Source organism: Pieris napi, chromosome 19, assembly GCF_905475465.1.
Source record: "Pieris napi chromosome 19, ilPieNapi1.2, whole genome shotgun sequence".
NCBI lineage: Eukaryota > Metazoa > Arthropoda > Insecta > Lepidoptera > Pieridae > Pieris > Pieris napi.
In genome coordinates this window covers 7,279,216-7,307,091 of record NC_062252.1, presented here as the reverse complement: position 1 = coordinate 7,307,091, position 27,876 = coordinate 7,279,216, and the positions used below count along the sequence as shown (strand labels likewise).

At 33.5% G+C, this 27,876-nt stretch overlaps 4 protein-coding genes across 5 annotated transcripts in view; 2 read left to right on the top strand and 2 right to left on the bottom strand.

The window, feature by feature from the left end:
- Positions 1 to 413: 413 nt before the first annotated feature.
- On the bottom strand, positions 414 to 2,566 carry LOC125059387 (carbonyl reductase [NADPH] 3-like). Of its 2 annotated transcripts, none has more exons than XM_047663793.1 (3): positions 2,408 to 2,566; positions 1,476 to 2,112; positions 414 to 728 (listed from the first exon to the last, which is right to left on the bottom strand). In XM_047663793.1, exons 1-3 carry the CDS (start codon positions 2,426 to 2,428, stop codon positions 520 to 522), a joined length of 867 nt encoding a protein of 288 aa, XP_047519749.1. In that variant the 5' UTR covers positions 2,429 to 2,566; the 3' UTR covers positions 414 to 519. The 2 variants fall into 2 exon arrangements, with proteins under 2 accessions (XP_047519749.1, XP_047519750.1); XM_047663794.1 differs by lacking the exon at positions 2,408 to 2,566 and adding an exon at positions 2,226 to 2,343.
- Positions 2,567 to 2,726: 160 nt separating this feature from the next.
- On the top strand, positions 2,727 to 10,076 carry LOC125059066 (vesicle-associated membrane protein 7). Its single transcript, XM_047663266.1, has 4 exons — positions 2,727 to 3,221; positions 3,305 to 3,533; positions 5,715 to 5,782; positions 8,463 to 10,076. The coding sequence occupies exons 1-4, from the start codon at positions 3,018 to 3,020 to the stop codon at positions 8,619 to 8,621; spliced, it is 660 nt and encodes a 219-aa protein (XP_047519222.1). The 5' UTR covers positions 2,727 to 3,017; the 3' UTR covers positions 8,622 to 10,076.
- A 789-nt stretch (positions 10,077 to 10,865) lies between these two features.
- LOC125059077 lies at positions 10,866 to 13,005 on the bottom strand. Its single transcript, XM_047663276.1, has 4 exons — positions 12,278 to 13,005; positions 11,468 to 11,561; positions 11,009 to 11,107; positions 10,866 to 10,925 (listed from the first exon to the last, which is right to left on the bottom strand). Exons 1-4 carry the CDS (start codon positions 12,406 to 12,408, stop codon positions 10,866 to 10,868), a joined length of 384 nt encoding a protein of 127 aa, XP_047519232.1. The 5' UTR covers positions 12,409 to 13,005.
- A 10,549-nt stretch (positions 13,006 to 23,554) lies between these two features.
- LOC125059243 (proton channel OtopLc-like) overlaps positions 23,555 to 27,876 on the top strand; it is a 57,905-nt gene continuing 53,583 nt past the window's right edge. Inside the window, exons 1-2 of the mRNA XM_047663570.1 lie at positions 23,555 to 23,679; positions 24,339 to 24,687. Coding sequence (XP_047519526.1) covers positions 24,467 to 24,687 — 221 coding nt within the window. The 5' untranslated portion in view covers positions 23,555 to 23,679; positions 24,339 to 24,466. The remainder of the gene's footprint in view (positions 23,680 to 24,338; positions 24,688 to 27,876) is intronic.

Genomic DNA, 27,876 nt, shown 5'->3' with positions numbered 1-27,876 from the left:
ATAAGATTACACGATACAGGTTTCCAAGTCATTGAGCCTTGGTAACATTTGTCGTACGCTTTTCTTGATTTTTCTGGCAAAACACTATTCGTCAGTTTGTTTGTAGGATGTCAATTTTCATCGGTATCGTCGGTGTTGCTTGACATTTTTGCTACTAAAGTTTTATCCAACAAAATATTACTCAAATTCGTATGTACGAAATAGCGCCAAAATGGAAAGGTTTATTGGTCTATTGGCTCGGAAACAGCGTGATGCGCGCGCAGCGCGCTCACCACAGATTATGTGTTAAGTACAATTGAATTGAAACCTCCTTGGTCGGGACACATTGTACTTTCATAATTAAAAAAAATATTTTAAAGCATTGTTTTGTTAGGAGAATAATGCTTTAAAAAGAAGTATGTAAATAAAATATGCCAATAAAGGTCTGTATTTCATTTCATAATTAGAATATTACCGAATGAGATTATATAAAGGATATTTAGTCAATAATATAAAATATGTTGCTTGCAAAATAGTATGTTAACAATGAATTTTATCAATATATCCTCGTGGATCTGGTCCGTCCCATGGAACTAGTGTCCCATCATGCCAGACATATAGACCTCCATTTTCTGGATTCAAAGCCAGTTGTATAGGCACCACGGCGCCATCTTCAGGAGTCACGGAGCCTGCCCCGTGCGTCATGTCAGAGATGACGTATCCAGGATGTACGCAGTTTACCCGAATACCTTAAAAGTAAGTTACCTCTTAAACGTCAATCTGGTAGCACGTGAAAAATGCTAGGTATCATTTTTTTAGCGATGTAAACTAGTAAATACATTATGTATAACAGTAACCGTTCTCTCACTAATTTAATTTGCTGGATAACTGACTAACAGAAGACAAGTGAAACTCACGAATGTAAGCAGACCGAGCCCCTTTTATAATTACAATAAAAAGTAATTGTTATAATATCCAAGATATTAACTAAATTAGATTGGTTTTGAGAATGCTGGTGGATGCATCGTATGATCCTTTGCCTCGTTTAGATGTTCTCATCTACTAACTGCTGAACTGGCTCGCTACAATTTATAATAAGCTACCTAATTGGGGTTTGCAGCACTACATACACATAATTTAGTGAAAAAAGGATGGTAACATCTCAAATATTACGCAAAAAATAAAAAGACGAAAAAACTACTTTTCGAGACGTTTAAGCGGATAAAGTGATAAATTCTGCAATAGAAATTTAGAAAAGGAATGTCTATATCGGAAAAACTCAGTAAACAAAGGGTAGGTATATATACCTACTTCGGAGGATATTTCATAGGGACCAGTAATCGTGGAATAATAAAGTAAGTAACAACCTTGTATTAAACATATGAATGTTTACAAACAAGGTTGTTACTTGATGGTTAAATTATTATTTTTTCTTGTTCTTACTCCTGTGACTTCGAAAAAAATAATATTATAGAAACTAAAAAAATAATACTTACCTTTCGACTTTAATGCTTTGTTTAACATAAAGGTGTATGCGTTAACAGCTACTTTTGAAACCACATACGGAGAAGAACCCCACAATTCATTCTCGGTGTTGGTTTTTACACATTCAATATATTCTTGCATTAAATCTTTTAGGTTTGGTAAAGTCAAGTCTGGAGCACTTATTCGTTGCCGAATACAATTTGACGGTATCCTTGACAAGTGTCCAGAAGAACTGGATATGTTTAGAATAGTTCCGTTGTCTTTTATTAACGGTAACATGGCTTCAGTAAAGTTTACCAAAGAATAAAAGTTCACTAGAAGTGTCTGTTCAGCTTGAAACAGCTTTGGTTCTGAGGCATCTTTAAGGAATAATACTCCAGCATTATTAATTAAAATATCAATTTTACCATGCTTGTTTTTAATATATGTAATAAATTTTGTTATACTTTTATCATCAGTAATATCAAGTTCATAAAATTGAGGTGATAAATTTATTTCTTTTAATTTTTTACACGCCTCAAACCCCCGTTTTGAATCTCTCGATGTTAAGTATACAATTCCATGGAACTTTTCACAAAGCCTTTTTACTAGTGCGAATCCGAGTCCCTTGTTAGAACCCGTCACTACAGCAACGTCGGTCATAATAAGCTAAAATCATGTAATTAGTAAAGAACGGAACTGTAAAATTTTATAGGAAAACATGCGCTTACTATCAAGATGTAATTTCGGCCAGATATTTTTAATTAAATATTTGTACTCACTTTCTTGGTTGTAACGTATGAATAAAATAATTTTTAACCTTCTTTTGAAAAATCTGGTTTAGGATTAATAAAAACTCACACTTTATTTGTAAAATGAGCTATGAAGTATTTCTTATCGTTCGATTCATAATATGTACCTAATGAATACATTCGTAAAATTTACAGATAATAAAAATAAATACATTTCTTATCTCGAGTTTCATAAGATCAAGTATTAAAATATAATATGTACATTGAAAATTATAGTAAGTATAATATCCAATGCAGTATACAGTCAATATTTCTTGGGATCATTTTAATCACAAAAACTGTTTGCTAAATGGATTAAGCTAATATAAGCATGGGAAAAAAGGATAAATTTTGTCCCTATCTCCCTAGACCTTAACAGACATTGATAGTTCAACGTCAGGTTACTTGTTTGTTACTTTGTTGTAACTTGTACGGTTTTCTCTATACGTATTTGTCAGCTGTCTACTGTTGTCATTAGTTGTTATTTCATCATTGACATTGACGGTTATATTTTATTTTTAATTCTGAAAAGTAAATTGCTCTCGATTTTATAAAATCTGTGAATATTGTGAAATATGACGGTGTGGTGCTAAGTTCTCTGGCTTAATTAATATTTATGGTGTTATACGCATAATTCTCCAACTGCGAAATTAACAAGTTAAGGTCCTTTTCATAGTTGCTTCAGTTAGTACTTAGTAAGCGCTAACAGAGCCTGCTACTTGTTTTTGCGGTTGACTTCCTTTGTGTCCATTGTTATTGGATATAATAAGTGAAATTTTAAAGATGCCTATATTATTCAGTGTAGTTGCCAGAGGCACAGTTGTTCTGGCTAAATATGCTACATGTGCTGGAAATTTTACTGAAGTAACTGAGCAAATATTATCCAAAATTCCTCCCCACGACGACAAACTTACCTACTCTCACGGGAACTATCTCTTTCACTATATTGCAGAGAATAAATTAGTTTATTTTTGCATTACTGATGATGTGAGTATGCATATTATATCTTATTTCAGTTTCAGTGGTCTTATTAAAACTTTATTAATAAGTGTTATAATATTATCTTTTAGAAATTTCAAAGGTCGAGAGCTTTCCTCTTTCTCAATGAAATTAAAAGAAGGTTTACAACAGTATTTGGGGATACGGCCCAAACCGCCATTCCATATGCTATGAATAGTGAATTTGCAAGAGTACTGGCCACAGAAATGAAACATTACAGTGAATCTAAAGACCTGGAAACAATATCAAGAGTCCATGGTGAACTAGATGAATTAAAAAACATCATGGTTAAAAATATTGGTGAGTAAACTATTAAGTTCTGTTATAATCTATGTAAACTATTCTATTACAATCCTACGGTATAGTAAAACTGGGAGTATTTCAATCAACCAGATGCCATACATTTGCCATTCTATATTATTTGGTTAAAATTGACTAATTGGTCAAAATAATTTAAAATGCAGGCCATATTTGAATACTTTAACAGAATAATACATTATCTACATTATCTAATAAAATTATGATATCTTAAAATAATACAGTCAAAATCTGTTATAATGACATCAAAGGCACTACTCATATTTGGTTGTAAAAACCGATAGTTGTAACTGCAGATGACACTGTTATTAAGTAACTAATAATTCAGCCGGGACCATTGATTTTGGTCAATATAACTGGAATGTTGTTCTAAATGATGTCGTCGTAAACAGTTTTGACTGTATATCTGAAAAATTGTTTTATTTAACTTGAAGTAATTAGAAATTTAAAATGTATCTATTTTGTGATATATGTTTCAATTGCTATTTGTTTTCCGTATTATACTGTTTTTATTTATGGCCCCTTATCTCTTTTTATCATTATGATTTGTGTACACTATCAATACCTCAATATGTCAATGATCTATACATAGTTAATAATGTACTAAATGATTCACTATACTACACACTGTTTAATTAATGATAACAATATAAATGCTTTGAGAATTCATTGTACACATTATTTAATAGTGTGCATATTTTGTTTCTTGGCATGTTTCATATTTACTGTGTTTTCTCAATGTGAAACATTGTTTAAAATCTATATTCAATAAAATGTTAAAATCAATATAACAATTATGTTAGTTCAGCTTTTGTTGCTGATGTATTTACTGTTATGTCAATGTTTGATTAAGGCCTTTCTGATAATATTAATAAACATAATTATGTGGCTCTTTACATTAATTAGTAACATACATTGTATGTAACATGGTCCAAGGTTTTGGCCCCACATTAATAAAATCAATGCTTTCTGAAATAGATAATTAATAACAAAATGGACACAGAAATGTGTCACTTTTTTACCCCATTAATTGGTTACAAAATATAAATGCATGAGTATGAAAGTATATAAAAACGTAAGTTACTATTATGTTAATGACAATATTATTATTAAAATGATAACATTGATTTTCTCGCATTTATCATGTAGAAACATCTAAATTATTCCTGCTTAACTAACCATGACTGTTTTTGCCTTTTATTATGTATCATCAATTTTCATATGATTAACTCTCAATGTAAAGTTTAATAAGACCTCAATTATATATAATATGTATCTATTACATTCAATATGTAATTTTGCAAATATACTACATGAAATATGTACTAAGAATATACAAAAACTTAATTCTAAGTGACCCTTGCTTCATGTTCCCTAATCTCAAAATGTCACTAAACCATAAACAATATTATGTGTTTCACAATATCCCGAATTACACAATACAATGTTTCATTACCAGCTACAGATCAAACTCTTATTATAGCTATACAGGGCCTCTTTACCACGTTTTTTTAAGTAGAAGAAAAATTAACCAACTGCAAATGGTTACCGGCGGCTAGTAAGGGGTTTACAATAAGTCATTTTAACATTGAAACCAGGCCACAATTAGTATTTTTCCATGCTTTGTGGCGGTTTAGTATTTAGTTTTATTGGTAGGTTTCTGGAACATAAAAAAGGAGGCTATTTATTGTGCTCCACTTATTTAACCTACTACTGCTAATTGAGTTCATTAGTACAAAGTCTTGTCATTTCCTTAATCTGGATAAAACCTTAGGTTTATTCTAAATAATCCAATAGCCGTTTTACTTGTATTCTTTTAAAATATTCTTTTGCGAACTAGCGAACTGTGGAATCGGCTCCCGGGGGGGGGGTCTTCCCTCAGAGATACGACCTCCAAATGTTTAAAAAGCGAGCCTACTCCTCCCTCAAAGGCCGGCAACGCACCCACTAAAAATGGGTGTCTATGGGCTGCGTAGACTGCCCTTTTTGGTCGTCCCGCAAGCTCGTTTGCCCCCCTATTATATAAAAAAAAAAAAAATATTCTACCTATGTTGTATTCGGCCAAAATGGTAATATTATTTTAAAGAATATACAGCTGTTTATTATTACAATTGTACAAATGTTTCAATTGTTATTTAAATTTAAATAAAAAATCAATTACAGATAGCATGGCGATGCGAGGTGAAAAATTAGAGCTCCTTCTGAATAAGGCTGATAATTTGGCAACAAATGTAAGTAACTGTGTAAATAAATTCAATAGCTATTCAATATTCTATTAATTTGTGCTAGTCTAATTATTTAGAATAGAACTCCTAAAACCCTGGTTGAAAAATGGATTTATCTTTGTATGCGCAACAGTACTAGTAACTTTGTATCCGTAAAGGACAATCGTCATTTCTTAGATTTTAAGAAAATATATTATGGTAATAATTAATAGATAAAATAAAAATAGTATAAGTCTTTTCAAACTACTAAATACCGTTCAGTTTTAAATTTTTAGAAAGTAAGGCCGCCTCCGTTGTTTAGTGCTTAACACATGACATGTTATCATTAGATTCCCGATGAAAAAATAATAATGAAATAATCTAAAAAAATAAGTCGATCTTAAACTGTAATTAATTAAATAGACGCAGAAATGTGCCATGGTAACAAGATCGACTACTCGCGTCACGCGTGACGTAACACGCACTAACGTTTATAAAATGTCCAAAGTATTATGAAAATATTTTGAAAGAAAAGTTGTTTTTAAAAAATTTAAAAGTCATAGTACTTTGTTATTTATTTACAAAATAATTTTTGTATCGAGTACTTTTTCGTTTATCAATTGAATTTATAATTGTGTGAATCACATAATACAAGGAAGTTAGTTATGTATTTGTTTAATAATTACGTTCCCATGTGACGTCAAAATAAAACCGTGTTCTCAAAAGCCTTAGGAGTAACAGCTGTTCTATTAAAATAGTAAACAACTTCGCTTACTATAGGAAAATTTACGACACGTTGCAATCATTACTGATGTTTTGGATAGAAGAAAACAGGTATTAAATAAGGATATGGTTAGGTTTACCGATTGTGTATATAATACAGTCAAAACCGTTTACGACGTTTAGAACAACATACCGGTTATATTAACCAAAATCAAAGGTCCCGGCTGAATTCTATTGTATTAGGTAATTACATATAAAAACGTCATCGGCTGTTACGACTATCGGTTTTTACGACCAAATATGAGTTGTCCCTTCGATGTCGTTATAACAGATTTTGACTGTATTTTGTTTAGAAGCAGAAGTAAATCTACTATTTACAAAATCACTAACCATGCTATAAAAATAATTGATTTTATTTATGTTCTAACAACAAACGGGGATTATTTGATACCTTGAATTGTTTACGGAATTTAAATTATATTTATTCGTTTTATATCATCGCAATTGCAAGGTAATTGATCTCTGTGCGTTAAATTGCACATTTGTCAGCACATGTGCACATTTCTCACATTTGCATACAATATAAATATAATTAATATTATAACAATCAGTTACGTTTTTGAAATCCCAGAATATCAAACTCAAAATATCTTTATTTATAAAAATTCCTAAAAACTAAATCTAATTGTACTCTTAGCTGGAATAATATTTCTTCTCTTTCCGTCAAATTGTATTTACGTTGTAATGAAAGCTGACAAATGAGTACTTTATCATAAAATGGGATTCATGTTAAAAACTGCCTAAGGCTGAATTTAGTGTCACGCCGACCGCACGCGCACCGTCGGCGCTGATTGGCGAGATATATGAACTTCTAGGAAGCGTTTTTGAATGACGTGTAGCTATCAGCACGCACGGTGGTCAGCGCTGATGGCTGCGCGGACATACTGATTTCTGTAGCTGTTGTCGTGATTTCGAGCTTGTTATGTAAAAATTATATTTTCTCGTTATGTCAATTCTAGATAACCTGATTGCGATAACGATCTAGTAAGGTTTCACTTCTTACAGAATGCTCACGTTTTTGCACATATAGACATCTCGTACGACGCAATTGTCGTGAAATATTATTTACTTATTCATGGGTTACATAGTGTACAGTTAGGAACAAAAAATAATGCTTTTTACAAATGTAATGCAGTAAATACTGCCAGTTCTGAAATCTAGGGTGTAGAGATTTTTATTTTATAGAATAGTGGGCAAATGGGCAGGAGGCTCCACTGACGTTAAGTGCCGCCCATGGACACTCAATACCAGAGAGCTCGCGAGTGCATTGCCGGCCTTCTAAGAATTGTTACGCTCTTTAACTGAACTGGCGATAAACTCTCATTCACTAGGTTTCTTACTAAATGTTTGTAAGCTTTGTATACGTGATATTATTACTGTGTCTATGAACTGTCGATATTATGCAAGATACAAGAGTTTTGTGGTTTCAATTTCCTAACAATTACAATACTTGAAACCAGAGTACCTATATGTTGACTACTTAAGATGTTTTTATTTCACTACATATTACGGCTTAGAGCAGTGTTGGCCTAGTGGTTTCAGTTCAGTGTGCGACTCTCATCCCTGAGATCGTAGGTTCCATCCCCGGCTCTTCACTGATGGACTTTCGACTTTCTTTCTGTGTGCATTTAACATTCGCTTAAACGGTGAAGAAAAACATCGTGAGTAATCCGGCTTGCCTTAGACCCAAAAAGTCGACGGCGTGTGTCAGGCACAGAAGTCTGATCACCTACTTACCTATTATATATAATGATCATTAAGCAGATACAGAAATCTGAGACCCAGACCTAAAAAGGTTGTAGCGCCACTGATTTATTTGTCTATTACGGCTGTTAAAGCGATGAAATTACTATTTGTATGCGGCTAATCTTAGCAAACATATCTAAATTATTTTTTGTATTAATAATAAAATATTTCTTTGCAGTCGGTGCCCTATAGAAATACAGCGAGAACCCTCCAGCGTTCACTGTTTTGGAAGAATGTTAAAATGTATGTCATAATGGCTGTTATATTTGGGTTCGCTATTTACTTGATCGGCGCCATGGCTTGTGGTGGTTTGGCGTGGCAGTCCTGCGTTGGTTAAGTTATATTTTATTCATACCATTCGTAGATTTACTCGATAGTAATCAGTATTGAGAAAAACCGAATCTCCTTGTCCATTTGACATTGTCAAAATGACTTTGACAGTTCGATGTAGATAGTCTGTATTGCAACAGTTAAATATTAAAATCTATGAAGTGTCAAAACAATTAAAAGTTTGTAGCTTATTAATAAAATACAGTAAAACGGAAGAACTCATTGTTTAGATTTGCATAACTGATAATTTACGAAAAAAGAAATAATTATGTTCAGCAGACTTTCAATTAAACAGTATAAACTGTTAATAAATGTTATTACGCAATAATTCGAGTAAAAACATCTAAACATGTGTATGAACAGTATTTTACGAGCTTGAAATAATTCTAAGTATTAATTGATCGAGTAAATATACGAATGTTTATTATAACCCCCTTATAAAAATCCGTTATTTTCAGTCTTTCGTCTCTTTCTGTTAAACTGTGTTTACCCTATGATGAAAAGAGACGGTTATGTTAAAACAGTGCAATCGGTTTAATTACAGTAAATTCAATTGTCGAATATATGTTATGTTATCGAATTGGCATTTTGAATATAATGAACCGGTTTCGTTAATTAAATCAGTTGTTATGGTCAAGGACATAATACGATATAGTTTAAAACAAACAAGACCAGAGAATGTAGACAAATTAATTTGTGAGCATTTTTTATTGTTAAGAGATATTTGTCTGTGGTTTGCCAGTAATATACGAAAATAATTAAAGGATATAAATACGAAATTATTACATTGTTGCTTTAACTTGAGCGCATCGTCGAGTTACCTAATGAATTCACGTTTATATTGGTTAGGAATTATTTAAAGGAATTGTTAAATTAAACATATAACAGTTTAATAATTATTAAAGACATTTCAAGTAGTTCTTCAGCGGTTACCATGACTTAACACAAGACTGATGCACGCTTTAAATATTTGTGCTTTTTACATTCCACACTATTCCACACTATACAATTCACGAGAAAACTAACTTGTCAATAGTGGTTGTGACCAGGGTTACTCCATAGTACTTCAAATAGTATATAGTAATACATATTAATACAATTTTCTTTGACATTATGCCGTGGAAAAGGCAGTGTCTAACAGAGTGCCGATTTGACAAAACTTTAATAGCGTTGTGGAAAACTTGGAGTTATTTAGAAATAAAGGGATTTGGATTTGTAATAAGTACTAAATCTCTGGTTTTAATGAATCTATTTTAACTTTAACACAATCAACTGGCACTTGATAACAAAAATTTTCGTCTTCGTTAATATGTTAAGTGTTAAGAATTAGTTGATAAAATATTATAAAAATGTCTTTATAATATTTTATCTTAACACTATATATTTCTACAATCGCTTTCTTCAACTGTTAACTTCGAACAAATGTATAAACGAATATTACAACTAGAATTTTCGATTTTAGCAAAAAAAAAGTTCCCTTTAAAATTCGACAAAGCGATAATTTTATATCTGTGCTTGTGTAGTCATGGTAACCCTGGTTCAAAGGTGTATTAAAATATGTGTACTTGTTCGTATGTTTTGTTTTATCATTGTTAGTAACACTGTCACTATCAGACTTCTGTGCCTTTGGGAGCGTTCAAGTCACTTCACGCAATTTTCGGAGATTATTGGACCCCCCCCCCTGTAACGCTCCGTAACGTTTTTCTGTACCCAAGCCCAATACTGTAACCAAGTATATCTAGTAAAAAGTTTCTTGACCATCTATTGACTCTTTATACCTAAAAGTTACCATTATGTGGTGTAAAGTACTGGAAAGTCGAAAATAATATTAAGAGCGCTTATCCCAATTCAGCCAAGTCAAAATCGACGCGAGACGAGCTACACAACAACAAAATGCGTCTGTGTGCGTAAGCGCTATCTCGAACGTGGAATAGTAGGATAAAATAATATTGATACTTTGATATACACGGTCACGTGTGTGTGCCCCCATGAAACTTTTTAATTTTTATCAAACTAGTATTGGGTAAATGATACATCATAAATTACATTTTTAGATTTTATTATTTACAAACAGTCACTGCAGCATGGTTTGTGGTCATCTCTTTTGGAAAATTATTATTGCATAGTGTGACATTAAATTTCTTGTTACACATTGTACATTTGAAGTGGATTGTCGATTCTAAGCCATTAAGTATTTCTTTGACAATTTCAACATTACTTATTGAACAACCGAGTCCAGGATTATGGTTAGCTACGATTTTGATTTGATCAAAGAAATACGAGGAATGATATGTTTTTGTGGCTCCACTTCCTGAAATCAGTAATCAAGATTAATAATTGAATTACGCATGGCAGATAGCGTGACTACGTGATATAGTGACCAACGTTATATACCAATTCAAACTCTTCAATATTTGCCGTTTCTTCTAAATGTATATTTTGTTTTTTCTCATCTATTTTTTCCAGATCCGATATGAGTGCATCAAATAATTCCTATTAAAAAAAATAAAGAACTGGATTAACATTTTATTTTAAATAATAATAAAATAGTAGGAAAACTTGGAGATACCTCCAAGTTACATTGCGTACAACTTACTTGGTCACCTTACCCAAACATCACAAATCCATAAATAGGTATCTGATTTAATATAAATGACTACACGACATTCAGCCATCTGGTTTAATATTGCGCTCAATTACTTGGCTGGTTATTAGACAATGATTTAATTGGAAACCGGGGTTTAGTAAAAGCCTCTAATTTACTGATTAATTTACCCAGATGACTGCTAAATATATACTGATTTAAATTTAAGTATGAATAGCTAATTATACTAGCTGATAGTAAATACTTACATTGTCACGATTATTATTTTTTGAATCAACACAGGAGTCGTTATTGTCAGGAGATTCATGAGTACGTTGGTTTTTTTCCTCGTTAATCTTTCTCCTGGAAAACGTTTTATTATTATAACATTATTAAAATAAGTATTTAAACAAACATTTGTTTGTTTAAATACTTATTTTTTGACGTTACTTTTATAAATATTGGAAATTAATTGACATATTTTTATTTTATTTTTAAATGTAATACTATTGTATATGTAATGAATATTTACATCACAGATATAGATTTACATAGAAAACGCAAATGCATGTACTTCGCGTGTCCGAACCCCGACCAAGCGTCAAGGTCGATCGCCGCTAACTTCAGTCCACGCGCGTCATAAGAAAAGACTAACGGTATAATGTAAGCTGGTAGCAAAGCTAGTAACTAGTGGCATCGGCGGCATCGGTGTCTTTGAATCGGTTTGGATTTCCCGTCACTAAATTTCGGCTGTGACGTCACAATAGGTATTAAAAAGTCGGCACGCTTGGTTTCAATACAAATCGTGATACTTGCGTTATCTATGTACATCTATATCTGTGATTTACATGCTATTATTTTAGCTAAACATGCGAACTCTGTTGATATTGTAACACCAATTTTATACTATGTTTAAAACTAATAAATTATTCTTATTCATCAACCAAGATATTAATATATTATATTGTCTTTGGTTGTCAGTACGCCGTAATTGTTTACTAAACAGTAACGATGAACAGATTTTACTTACATACCAAATTACCTGTAAATGACAGAAAAATATCGCGAAATTAATTTACCTTTTTGATTGCCTGGCGTTCGCTGCAGACTTCGCATTTCTACTGCAACTATATTTTTTGCGTTTGTTACCCATGCCTGTAATAATATTATTTTTTAGCAAAATTGCGATATGACAACTCGAAAGAAACATTAACTAGAAATTTTACTTACTAAAGTATCAAATCCAATGACGCACTATACTCCTTTTGAACCTCGGTCGTACGTAAGGTCAATCAACTTTTAGACGCGCGGGAAATGAGCGATACGTCCACCCTCTGGGATGACCCGGCGCGTACTAAATCACATTCGCCCGTGCGCGTAATTATATAGGCCATTTTCAATAATAGTTTGTAATAACTATCGTCGTATAATAATTATGTAAATTTACTTTTATTATTTATTCATCCTCAGTTAATCGATACAAAATAGTTTTAACGAATAAAATCGGGCTTTTCTCATAAAAAGCTGTTTCCAAAATCGTATAATAAGTCATTTATAAAAATGGGTGCGTAATTATTAAAATATATAATTTTTAATATTTTCCGCTGTGGTTCACCAATAGACTATATATTCTGTCCTACGAAAATATTTAAAAAAATGTATTTACATAGCTTAATGGTAATTTCATATCTCAAAGTGAGCTCTGACGAGCGCTTTTGAAATTTTGCTTTTAAGAAATGACAAATTAAACAAAGATGTACTATTAAATACCAAAATTTTCCTTTGCAGTACACTTCTATAAGACTTTATGTTTCATTAATTGTACATTTCTTTATTTAATAAGCTTCGATTATGTGAAAAGTAGCATGTCAAAAGTCACTAAAATATCGAAATCTCGCCTTCTCACGGCTGCACCCTCTTAACAATAATGCGTAATTCAATCCCCGCCCCGCTTCTTATCGTTTTACAAAAGGAACCCCCCCCCCCCCTCTAAAATTCGTTACGTAATATTTGAACGCTCCCTTTGAAGACTGTCGGCGAATTCGTAGGTAGGGAGGACTTCTTAAACATGGTCGATAAAACATTTCGGGTTACAGAACTTTACTTCTAGCAAACCACAACGTCACCATATTTCAGCTTAAAGTTCTAGGTGACAATATTAGCATCATTCAATTCAATATTTGTAAAATTTTAAATCTAATAATTAAGTCTTGAGATGTTTACGGCTTTGCATGCGTTTATTAAAAAAATTGTTGCGTGACTTAATTTTATAATTCTAGTTGTCCCGTCGTATCATAATATAATCTATGTACAGAAATCGGCCACATTTTAATATGTATATAAATGCAGATTTTATGATTGTTATTTATTTGTATAATATTAAATAATACAATTATAATGACATCGTTTTTGTGTAATCCTAAACCTCACTCAAATAGCAGCTACTCAAAGTTAAGATACTGTTAGCCATAATGGTGTAAATTTTGAGCAGGTGCTAAATTTGACGTTTGAGTATATTCGGAAAAGTAATTTTTGATTCAACATTAAACAAAAATATTATTTAGTGAATTAAGTGAGGGCCAGCGGTGGATTCCAAAAAAAACCAAAATATATTAAAATTACTTTAATTAATTACTTTTACAAATAATGAACTTAACTAGTTACAATTATTTAATCGGCCCGATATTAGGTGCACGATAAATATATTATATAATAAACTTAACTACTTGAGACTTGACCGGTCCGATATGAGGTATCCGATCAAAAGCTGTTGGTTCTCTTGTCCCTTTCCTTATATAGCGTAGTTTTGTAAGAGGTGACTTGTATTGGGTTTGCGGGGCAAAGGGAGTGCAATGAATATGTAACATCTCCCCCGTAAGATGAGCAACTATTTGCTATTGATGTCTATAGCAAAAGTTGCGGCTCGAAGTTCTTGCGCAGACATGTTCTTATTATCCGTTTTTGAAATCGGCTTCGAAGATGTATTTCGGCGATATCGGAGTACGAAGAAAAGTACAGCTGCGCCCAGGAGTGTGGTCATAGCGAAGTACAAAGGAATCGTTGTGTGGTATATTATGTTTGATGAATCATATGTTTCCGCCGGTGCTTTCATTGTAATTCCATTTTGCATATTGTGTAACTTCGTGATCGTGAGATCGATTGAATTAAGTTGGACACCTGGTTGATTTTGTTGAATGATGTTGTCCATTCGAGGAAAATTAATGATTTCGACACCGCTTCCTTTAACTCGGTCGTCGATGTTGGTGGCCGTAATTTCTGAGGATTTTAGCATACATGATTTAGGTATTGTTGCGAAATAGCTGCCGTGAAGTATTTCATATTTTTCGTGGGAACAGACGAGTTGAACTTTTGTAGGTTTTGGGAATGATATTATATAGTGCTGACTGTCTCGTTCCGTAAGAGCTTCTTTATACATAGTAATAGGCGTTGAGGAACATGATTTGTCTATTTCTTGAGAATGAATAATTTCGTAGATGCAGTCCTTTTTGGTCTTCATTTGATGACGTAGTTTTTGCTCGCATATGTGCCACCTGTTGATCTTCGGACATTCTGTCTCTATGTACACAAATTCTTTAGTATTAGTTGCTACATATGGATAGGACGGGATAATTACCTGAGAATGTATATTAGGTACAGGACACAATCGATAAAGTTGGAATATTGGAGGTAAGGTAATAGGAAAGCTAAGGACAACCACTATTTTCCTGTCTATATAATATGAACCTAAGCTAATTATATCATAAAAGTTTCTTATCTCCAAATCTAAAATTTGATCTGTGCCATACAGATTTTTTAATTTTCTTAACATTATTTTTAAATCATTAATATTTAATATAGAATGGTGCAAAGACATAGTGCGACTAAAAGCTAATATATTTTCTATTCTAATTATCTCATTATATAATTCCTGCACGTTATCGCTTATAATGTTGAATATTAGCGACAGGCGGGAGTATCGAATTACGCTTTGATTGTCCGAGTTAGACATGTTTATTATATAGCTGTTAAGAGCTTTACTTAATTTTATTTGATTGTCTGTTAAATTATTCAATACTTGAGTTTGTTGTATGCTATATTCTTTAAAAAGTGAAATATGTTGATTAAAACTAGAACTTAATTCTTTATTATTCGATTTTAAAATATGAATAGCTGTCTCATATCTCAGAGCGTCATTATGATCGAGATTCCCAGAAATAAACTTGATGAGAGTACCCAATGGATTAATGATGCCTCGTTTAACCCTGGAGTCGGGTTCGAATGATTTTAACTGTAACATAACTTTATTTAATTTATTATTAATAAAATCGGTTTGGCTCTTGAAACGTAATAAGTAACCGTTCGGTAGTCTATGTATAGTTTCAGTCAATTTTGTCTGCAAGTCAAGAACTTGTTGTTCTATTAGGTCTATGTTAATGTCTTTCAGGAAAACATGATGGTGAGAAATGATTTTAGTATCTCCTAATTTAAAGGGAAATAAGCCAGGTCCATTGTCAAGGCTGTCAAGTCGAATTTCTTGCGCTTGGGCTAGGGTTGTCAGAGTCAGTATTAGGTACCTGTAACAAAGTAGAATCTTTATGTGTCTTTTGTCGTTTTAATCTAGATTTCGCTACCGGTCCGCGTCTGCGTGAAGTATATATATGTATAGGTAAGTTAGCTATGACTTTATCTTGTGTATAGCGCGTGGCTAGCTTTTGTCTAGCTGCCATCGGATTTCGTACATATATCTCTTGGTCGGGTTCATACTGTACTTCGGGTTCTCTGTGAGTATTTCGTTGCGTCATAATCGCTTCGCGTTCGGCGAACGATGAGTCATGTATAAGTCGATATACTGTATCCATTTTACTATGATGGTTTTGCATATATTGTTGTAATAAACGTTCGGATAAATTTAAATCAGTGGGGTCTCTTGGGTCGTAATGTCCAGTGATTAAATCATAGGGTCTACATTTAGTTAAACTATGTATGGAACTATTATATGCTAAAATTGCGTAAGGTACTAAATTGGTGGCAGATTCATTCTTATGTTTTAATTTTAATATTCGGAGATGTTCTAAGAGAGTACTATGGAAACGTTCTATTATGCCGTTTTCATTTGGGGTGTGTGCAGCGATCTTATGATGGTGTATTTTGTGAAGACGTAAAAATTCAGTTACAACTTGATTCGTAAACTCGGTTCCTTGGTCAGTAGTCAAGGACATCGGTGAACCGTGATGGGTGATGAACGTTAGCAATGATTTTACGATATTAGGGGCTGTACAGTCACTTATACGATACGCTTGTGCATATCTGGAAAATGCGTCTATTAAAGTTAAATATTTTTCTTGTTCTATAGTTAATACATCTACATGTAGCATGTCAAAGGGTTTTGATGGCGGAGGTACAATTTTAAACTGTTGCTGTATTGGGTTGCGATCGTATTTCGCACAATTACATACTGAACATCGATTTATATATTCCGTTATATCGGATTTCATATTAGGCCAAAAATAACGTTGTGACAAAGAGTTATATGTTTCATTGATACCACGGTGGTTGGTTTTACCTTCGTGATATTTCCTAATAGTATCCTGTTGGTTTAGATAATCTGATACGTTCTCAGTTTGCCGTTTGACGAGTAATATTTTCATAGAGGAACTTCTAAAAGTTCTTTGAATAATAGGAACAATATGAAGCATTCTATCTATTGGCTGGACTAAAATTGCTGTACGGATATTTGGATCAACATATTTTTTAATGAGGTCGATAGTTCCTTGTTCTAGGTTGTCTACATGAACTTGAACTGAAATGAGAGAGAATTTTTCGAATGGTTTACTAATGACGGGCTTCACTCTAGGTAAGTGATTAACTATATTAATTAATATCTGTCTGCGGAATTTATTTAAAGGGTCATCGCTAATAGGAATCTCAAGAATGGGATTTTCGGAGCTAGTATGAGCGGTTTCAGTATGCGACGAACTTTGTGGTGATTGCAATTCGCGTGTTCCAGGTGCTGTCAGAGTGGATGAAGAAGATTTGCTATTCTGTGAGGCTGCTGTAAGTGTCGATGAGGTACTATGACGACGCGGGTCCCGTGACGTATTAACTATTAAGGACATAGCTTCGTCATTGTGTATTTCAATACGCGATAGCGCGTCAGCGTTCGTATTACACTTACCCTTTTTATATATTACAGTAAAATCGTACTCTGCGAGTTTTAGTTTCCACCTTGTTAAACGGGAATTTGGCTCCTTTAAATTCATAAGCCATTGCAAAGGCTTATGGTCGGTGACAATTCGAAACTTACGCCAAAAAGGTATGGCCTGAAATACTTAGTAGCCCAAACTATGGCTAATAACTCTTTCTCTATCGTTGAATAATTTTGTTCACTAGTATTAAGAGTCCTGGATGCGTATGCTATGGGTCTATCGCTACCTATTGAACCTTGGGATAAAACGGCTCCTAATGCGATATTTGATGCGTCTGTCGTTAGTATAAAATCTTTTGTAAAATCGGGGTACTGTAGGATAGGATCATTCATTAATAAAGTTTTGCAGTGTTCGAAACATTTGATATATTCCGGAGATAAGGTAATAGTAGCGCCTTTTTTTAGACATGATGTAAGAGGTTTAGTGATTTTTGCGAAATCAGAAATAAATTTCCTATAGTAACCTAATAGTCCTAAAAAGCCTTTAATTTGCTTTGTTGTTTTTGGTATGGGATAATTTGCTATGGCCTTGATCTTATCTGGGTTAGGTTTAACACCTTCGGTCGTAATTATATGACCTAAATAAGGGGTTTCTCGTTTAAGGAATTCGGATTTATCCATTTGGATTTTAAAGTTTGAATCTCTTAAGCGCTGAAATACTTCTTTAAGATTAGTCATCATTTCCTGAAGGGAGGTACCAAACACTAAAATGTCATCGAGATAAATTACACATATCTTGTTAACTAGACCTTGAAGAACATTGTCCATAACACGTTGAAAAGTAGATGGAGAATTTTTTAAACCCATAGGCATTCGAAGGAATTCGTAATGACCATGTTCTACGCTAAATGCAGTTTTGTGAATGTCCTTGGATGACATTTCTACCTGATGGAAGCCACTAGCCAAATCTAATGTACAGAAATATTGGCATTTACCTAATTTATCTAGAACGTCTGTAATATTTGGAATCGGATACTTGTCGTCAATCGTTTTATCATTTAACTTCCGAAAGTCAATGACTAATCGCCACTTAACTTTTCCAGATGCGTCACTTTTCTTTGGCACTATCCATATAGGTGCACTCCATGCGGAGGTAGAAGGTCTAATTATACCTTGATCTAACATGTTTTTTATTTGATTTTGAACCTCGTCACGATGTATATATGGATATTTATAGGTTTTACTATGAACAGGCAACTCATCGGTCGTATTAATACAGTGTTTGATTTTATTAGTAAATGTCAAAGGTTCGTGTTCAAGATGAAAAATGTCTGAATACTGTCTACAAATATTTTTTATATTAGCTGTCTCCTCTGCGTTTAAATGATCTATGCGCAAACGCGATAAGACGTCGCGAGCTCGGGCATTGTTATTAAAAGTATCATATGACACTTGTTCATTAAATATATTAGCTTTTATGGGTTCCGTTAAAGAAATTATAATATCACTGTTGGTGGGATTAGAGATTTCTAAAATTGCGTGATGATTATTTGCCGTGGTTATGCATTCGTTTATGTAACATTTCCCGACTTTTTGATCTTGAATACATATATCACCGTTGGATATAGAAGTAGGCACACGTATTAATTTCGAAGAATTAGCTGGAATTATAGCTTCGCATAAATTCACACTATGGGACATGTACATATGAAGGGGGTTAGATGCAAACTTCGTAATTAATTTTCTAGATTCTAAATCAATTTTTGCCGACCATTTTTGAAGAAGATCACAACCAATTAGTCCATCGAAATAATTATGGAATTTATACACGAATAATTTTATCCATGCATTGTCTTTGAATTCTTTGAAACACGGTATATATATTGTATAATCATTCTTGGTAGTAGCATGCACGTTTGAAACAATAAATGGTTCGAAGTTTACAGGAAAATTTGGAAAGTAAGTATCTATAGCTTCGGGTCTTATAAAAGATTGATTCGCACCTGTATCGATTAGAAATTTTAATGGTGGGAGATCTGGGTGTATTAGAACTTGAATAAATGGTAATTGTCTTTGATTTTGTATATTTAACTCTATTCGGGGAAAACTATCTTTCGATCCTTTGGAAAATCCTGTTTGGAAGGTTCTGGCACGTTGTTTTCAGAATTTATGGTTTCCGGTTGTTCAGTATACTCCGTTATATTATATTCGTCGGCTGTTGAACAGTCATATGGTAAGTAGTTAGGGTCATATTGTTGAAAGTCACATGGATATTCGTCATTGTCATAGTCATAGTCGCTATAGAGATAAGGGTCATTTAATTCGTTATTATTAATCTGTCGAGTTTTAAAGTAATTGTTAGGGGGTGGATTACCATGAATCCTCCAGTCATGTCCAGTCTGAGTAGGTGGTAAAACTCGAGCAGCAGAGTGACTAATACCACTCATGGGTTGAGGGTAATTTTTCATTGGTATTGGTTGACGGGGTGGAATTCTAAATCCTGTAGACATATTCGACCTTGGCAAAGCTTTAAACATTTGTTGGGTCCTTGAAGGACCTTGCTGCTGGTACATGTGAGGCTTATATGAATTATTGTTAAAATTTTGACCATTATTTAATCTTGGCAAGTTAAAAGGTTTTTGATACTGTGGATTAATATCGTATCTATAAGGTTTTAGAGTAGGCGAGCTAGATATTTGAGGTGTAAAATTTTGTCTCTTCGTATTTTTGTTTTGCAAGTAAATTATGTTCATCTCGTCTTTTGCATATTGCAACGCCACTTCTAATGTTTCTGGTCTCATACATCGTATGCGTGAGCCCAGAGGTTCCTCCAAACCTTTTAGATACGTTTTTAACGCGAGGCTATTGTATAAATTACGTTTAGCCTGAATAGTGGTCTCAATTTTATCATGAACTTCTACATATGTAATGATTGTACTCAATAAATTTTGTATACGCTCATAAAATATATGTGGGCTATCTGATCCTTGCGTTAATTGTGACAAATCAGTATAAAGAGTAGACTCATCTCTGTGATCTGAGAAGCTATTAATTAGAGTGCTTCTTATGCCACTCCAATTTTGAGGGGCCCCATTTGTTGATAGGGCTCTGGCGGCGGCGCCCGTTATTTTATTAATAATTCCATTAATTAATGCTAAATTTGTAACATCATTACCCGGACTTGGCTTGGCATAAATCACTACTAACGTGTCACATAAGTTCAAAAATCTTGTTAAATTACACGCACTTCCGTCGAAGTTCGGCACAAATTTTAAAGCTCTTAAAATCCTATCTAATAATGCATCTTGTGCAATTGAAAAATTCTCAAGGGAAGCTTCGCGCTCCATGTTATCTTCTAAAATATCTTCTAAATAATCTAAATGTCTATTGCGATCTCTCAGCTCGATGCGAGAGGCAACTCTTGGGGCTTCGATTCCCCGGTTTTTCCTAGGATGGAAAATTTTGGATGATTTGGGAACACACAGGAATGTAACAACCAATCGTTAAGAAATGTGTAACTCACATATGCATTTCGACGATGGTGGCACCTTTTGTCATCGATTTCTGGATGCGCCGTGTGTGGTCCGCTGTCCTCGGTTCTTGTGAATCGTCGATTAAAACTTGAAAGTCTATTAGTTCGCGTACTCTACGTAGGCGATCTACGGAGTATATTACTTAGTACGCGCACTGACTCGACGATCCTACCGACTGCGCCAATTAAGTGAGGGCCAGCGGTGGATTCCAAAAAAAACCAAAATATATTAAAATTACTTTAATTAATTACTTTTACAAATAATGAACTTAACTAGTTACAATTATTTAATCGGCCCGATATTAGGTGCACGATAAATATATTATATAATAAACTTAACTACTTGAGACTTGACCGGTCCGATATGAGGTATCCGATCAAAAGCTGTTGGTTCTCTTGTCCCTTTCCTTATATAGCGTAGTTTTGTAAGAGGTGACTTGTATTGGGTTTGCGGGGCAAAGGGAGTGCAATGAATATGTAACAAGTGCATACTGGATAATCGTATTTATTTCTGTCTACGACGCGTATTTCAATAGCATAACACTACTACGGTCCTATTCATAAACGCTTCAAATAGTTTGTTTTGTCACGTTTATTTACTTTGAATTTAGCAAAACAAACACGGTTGGGCGCAGCGCATGGCAACTATGACAGTTGACATTGTTTCAATAGCATAACACTACTACGGTCTTATTCATAAACCCTTCAAATAGTTTGTTTTGTCACGTTTATTTACTTTGAATTTAGCAAAACACGGTTGGGCTACAGACGGTAAATTAAGTACTGCGCAGCGCATGGCAACTATGACAGTTGACATTGACGTTCGTTCAGGTGTTCTGTGTATAACTTTTAAAAATAGATAAACTTCACTTTTTGCTTTTGAAAGTTAATTTACACAGTGACAAAATTCAAATGACGTGTTATGTGTAGTGCGTTACAATATTTTGAAAGTTTATTTTGCTGGAATTATAGTTTTAGCATTTTTTATTGAATGTTTCAAGACCTATTTGACATTTTAAAGCGCGCTGGTGAATAGGACCGTGAATATTTACTATAGTATTATTGTAATAAGAATTTATATAGAATCACCTGCTTTCAAATGTTGCGTTTTTGTCATTCGTTAAATTGTAAATGTGAATGTGAGTGTAAGGCTGCGTCCCCAGTAGGCAAACCGTTTGCGGCTGACTGAGTTATCGGCGTATCGGTAGTACGCCCTTCCATATATTTCAAATGGAGTGTTCACAGTTTGCTAGATTTGCGCTCACTGTACGCAGTTTGCAGCGTTACGCGCGCCGACTATCTTAGTGAGCGGCCGACTCCCACCAAAACCGGTTCTAAGATACCAATTACATACTTCAAAAATATCCATAGTGACCAACACAACCACTCCCTTCGTACAACAAAAATTAAGTGATAATTCAGTCGGTCGGCTAAATAAGCGGCTAACTCTTAACAGTTTGCTTGCGACGCACGAAAATTGATTTGTGTCTGCAGCTAACTCAAATTTCAGTTCGCTGCAAATTTGCGGCTCACTCAGTCAGCCGCTAACTGTTTGCCTACTGGGGACGCAGCCTTAATGTGTACCATAAAATTCCGTTCGTGCCTCAATTTTTAATTTGTTTTCTAACCAGCATGTTCTCGACATTATCTACACTTATAAATTCTGTGTAAGCATTTCCATTATTTAAACATAAAATTAAAGCTCTCTTAAATAGAAGAGGAAAATAAAGAAAAAATTTAAAAGAAAAGGAGGTTATATCTAGTGTAATCATTATTATTGTAAAAAGCATAATCAAAGCAATATAGTGTATGTAAAATTCATCCAATTATAAAGACTTTTGAGTATTGTGATATAATGTTTATATTTAAGTAAAACATTTGTTTATTGATTGAGGAACTATGTTATAAATTTGTAGATTATTATAATGCATTGTTTTATTTATACTCCCAAACCTTTCCTTTAAAATAAAACCGTTCTTGTCTACTGAAAGCGATAAATTTAAAGTCAACTTCAGTTTTTAAGTATAAAATAAATAATAGTTTAAGAAATTTTTCGTCTATCGAGCAACCCACGCTTTTTCACAATAATACCAGTATTTTTTGTTCATTACCATTTTCAGCCTAAATTAGGAATTATTTTTCACTTTTTAGTTTGATGTGCTTTAAAAGCGTGTTTTTTTAGTTTTTTTAACTATTATTTATTTTTTAGTTAATTTTTTTATATTTTTTTTCATTTTTTTTCGGATTATTGCATTGTCATCGATCTTTGACAGGTGCGCAAAGTTTGAATTAAATCGTTAAAAGTGGGTCAAAATCGAGTCCGAAGGAGTCGGTTACATACATACATACATACAGGCGAAGCTAATATAAAGCGTGTAATAATCTTATGAACTCATCAATCACTATAATTATTCTTGATGATCTCTAAAAATCATCTAATACAATTTGAATATAAACAAGCTCTGGATTGTAACACTACAAATACGAAATGAGTCTGAAAAGTTCTGAAAGGATACCGACGTGTTGCGAAATCAAGTATTTCATTCAAGTTCATCGGAAGCAATAGCGACGGTATTCTACCCTAGGCCGCTCACTTCCGGGTAGCGTCAGATTGATCCCGGTGGCTAGGGAGTTAGGGTGCGCCCCTCCCTTCTCGGTCACTTCCCGGCAATCGCGCGCCGTCCTTTGCCGCGAGAGGGCGTTTGCTGTGCTCCGAGTGTTAACCATGTGTATATTTTCCGTGTCAATACGCCGACGCGATGCGTGCCTAGAATAGCAACCGGCCTATTCGTGTGTAAACGAATGTTTGTATCGCATTATTGTTGTTCCCTAGGGATCAGTGACGGACTATGGATGCATATTTTAATTCTCTTTTGAATAATTTATAGTACTTTCACAACGTTTATTTAAAGTTAGCAGGTATTTAGAGATCAAACAAATGCGATTATGAATATGAATATTTTATTCATACTTCAACGATAGATCGTCCATAACAAATAGTTTTTGTTGTCTGTGATACATATTTATGAATTGTTTGAATCGCGCCGAATACCAATATGATTGACGGCTTCGATTTTGGCAAGTAGCCTTCGTACCTTCACCGATAAAATATTCCTATTCGACTAATGACATTGAGGTAACTTGATAATATAAGATTAGAGGTTACAATATAACATTGCATAGTTGGATACATTTTAATTAAAAAATATCCGTTGTAGTGCGTGATCGGGCCTGTTTAATGTCGCAGGAAGCGGTGTCGATTTTGGGGAAGGTTAAACCGGGAACTGTTACAGGTCATTGTTCCTTTTTACGTCGAAACATTCATTTTGTAACGCAGATAAATTACTATTGTTTGATTAACTTTTCTTTCTTTAAAAACTGGTTTAGCGCTTCAAACTTAAATTTAAATAGGCGCCATACAAGTTTGAACTTAATATTTAAAATTTAATTACGTTTTAAACAGCTTATGGGTTAACGCTAAGGAGATAATGACTGTTCTATTTGAATTTAAAATGGATTACAAAGAGGTGCGGAAACGGACTGTATTTTAATGGATTTTCTTTGAATGGAAGTTGAATAGAAGTGACAAAGATGGATGATAGTTCGCCGGATCTGTCGCTCAAGCTGCGACGGGGGTCAAGTGACTCAAGGGAGTCCTTCTATATGGACTTTGCTCAGGGGATCGACTCGGATATTGAGGAAGTGACAACTATTGAGAGGATAATTCCGGAACACCCGGGCGGTAGGACTGAAAGCGATTCAGACACACTCGCTACTCCATCTGGTCTTGAAGACAAGGATTTATCGCAATGGTAAGTAAAATCATTTAACTATACATATATAGATATTTATACATATACTAGCTGACCGGGCAAACGTCGTTTTGCCATATCATTTATACTAAAAAAATAGGGGTTGATCGTAGAGGGGTGAAAGTTAGGGGGGTTGTATGTATTTTTGTATGTTGTATCATAAAAAACAGAAATTAAAAATTTTGTCTAAAAATAAATAAAAAAATTTAGGGGTGGACTACCCCTAACATTTAGGGGGATGAAAAATAGATGTTGGCCGATTCTCATAGATACCGGATAAGCACAAAAAATTTCATCAAAATCGGTCAAGCCGTTTCGGAGGAGTATGGCAACGAAAACTGTGACACGAGAATTTTATATATTAGATTATATGCACAGTGTACAGTAACAATAATGTATAAAACAATATCTTAAAAAAGTTTTTATAATGCCTAATTTTAGCCACGGAATTCTACGTCACCAAAGTTCACAGAAAACATTTTAAGAAGTAAACGGACAGTAATTTAGGGAAGTATTACAAAAATTCCACTTTGAGAATAGTTTTGTTTCATGAGTGCTTAATGGAGTTCGAAAAGTTTATTTTAAAACATTACGTTGACTTCCATTGTGAAAACTCGAACCCAATCGATCGCAGACAAATTGAGCGACGTGTTTGTTTGTACTTAATTAGTACCGCTTTACATATAGGATGCAGTCTATTCTAGGTTCAGTATGTTGATGTGTAAAGAGCCATATTTTTAAGCTAGCTTTATAGACTGTTGTTTCCACGAGAATGTAAGTGCGTGCTCCTATTTTACCATGCCTCCTGCTCAGGACCAATCATTATTTTAATTTATTTTATTTTCATTTATTACTTTAGATGTCATGAGGAGCGTGGTGTAATGGTTGCAGCTCCTTACAAACGTTGTGTAAAAAAAAACACTTGGCGATTAAAAAGAGTGGCGGAGAGTTTATTGCCAGTTCTTCTCTTCCGTTCTACGCCCTTGATTTGAGAACTGGCAGTAAATAGAAGCATTTAATGTATATTTCTTTTTTGACGTTCATACAAGTGTACATTGTGTTACCTATATGAATAAATGATCTTTGAATTTTGACTTACTCGACTGAAACCAGTATTCTTTCATTCGAATTCACTACTTCCTTGTAGAATATCTGTTAAGCCTCGGAGATTGTATGCCATGCTGTCATCTTAAAATGATAGATTATTCGAGTCTTAATGTATAGTATATGTCTATCATTTGTCATTTCTGATAGACACATTTTCTTATCGTCTCTGGAACTTGGAAGTAAAATCAAAAAGTTTCCTTTAAAACGCGTCCTAAAGATTCAAAACTCCTTGCGATCTAAATATGTCATAACAATCTGCAGTTGCATATGAAAACGAAATGAAGTCGTCATTTCGCGAGATTTGCGAGATACGAATGTGAGGCACGTTATTTATATTAAAGTATTTCTTAAAATTAAATGTACGCAGACTGTTCGTACTTCTTTTAAAATATATAGTTGTTTTCGTAAATTTCTTTGTACTTGTTCTGTCACCATAACAAAATCATATACAGCGTATACAACTGTTAATAATTAATGGATTTAATAATGTTTCACCATATTATGTATTGGCTAAAACTATTTTCTGAAATCTTTCAATTTCATAAACCATTCACACTTTCATCAAACTGTTCGTTTGAACGTAAGAACACTATACAGCTACAATATAAAAAATCTATCTGTCTAGATAAAACCTTCTCATCGTTAAATTTTTTATTATAAAATCATTTTAATGCGTGTAATTATATACTAAAACGGTAATACTAGGTGCCATTATGGCCAATATAACCGCAACGCGCGGACCGCAATGTTTTATGTTATAGCACTTTGATCGGCGCAAGAGCAGTGTCACTCAACCACTCGTCTGACAGGTCGCTCGGATAAGACTTTCTACGGTGCTGTAGGTCAGATAACCTTATGGGGAATGGAACTTATTTAGGTTATCATTCACGTTAACGCGCTACTGTTATGTCTGTCTAGTAAAGATATAGTAAACTTTGCAAAGTCTATTCAAGTTGAGATCTATTCAAGAATCCTTTATTAATAGTGAATATGAAGGTGCTATAAAAGTGCTTTGAAGTTACTGAAATTGTAGTAATATTTGAAAACGTATGAAATTTACTATCAATTTCAAATCAGCTTAACTTTTTTATCGACTTATTAAAAACAGCCGTTCATTAAGTTAATAATTAAATAACTTTGGTTGAAGATTTTTTTAATTTTTCTTCCTTGTTTCCTTGTGTAATTTACCAAAACATTCAAAGATCTTCCTACTAGAATTGTAAATAACGACTTAATATGTTACTTTTAAAAATAATGATTATTGCATACATGCTTATTTGGCTAAAACATTATAATTAATATTAATTTGATTATGTAATGATATATTTTAATTATGTGATGATGTAGTGATAAAATAATATAAGAATTGACTATTATGATATGATTATATCATAATGTATAATATGTAACTACTATATTCAATTCTAACTTTTAGTTGTGTAAGAGAAATTTGCAAACGAAGTTTAGATTGTGCCACCATTATATTTTTGTACCATATTCTTGCCAATAAATAAGTTATCATTATTTTCATTAAACAAATCGTTAAATCATTATTTTCATTAAACAAATCGTTAACTCTCGATGAATTTTAGTCCGACGGTTCAAGTTTTAATTATTACTCGACGATGTTAGAACATGAAATTAACCAACAAGCTAATCAAAACCTAACAATAACCGCATAACCTAGAAAACAAAGATCACACCCAAAATTAGCTTTATCGCTTAACGATTTGAGTCGTTAATCCACCTTTTATCCCAAGACTGTAAAGGAACAATTGTATGAGCTGAAAAGTTCATTCTCAGGAATCAGAGTATGAATGAAGCGAACTCTATAGATAACAATTATGACGTCGCAAATTTCCAGGCTTTGATTTATTACGTATTCAAAGTTATACGGCCTCGTTTATATTGATCTAGAGTTCAATGACCGGCAGGATAAAACATAATTTGCGCTTCTCATTGTTATGGAATGTTTAAAGATTTAAAGGTGGTGGACTTTGGTGAAATGCTGCGTACTTTTGAAAATTTTCGTTGTATGGGTGGAATCACAAAGTTTTCATTGTTATTGTTTTGACAAACTCT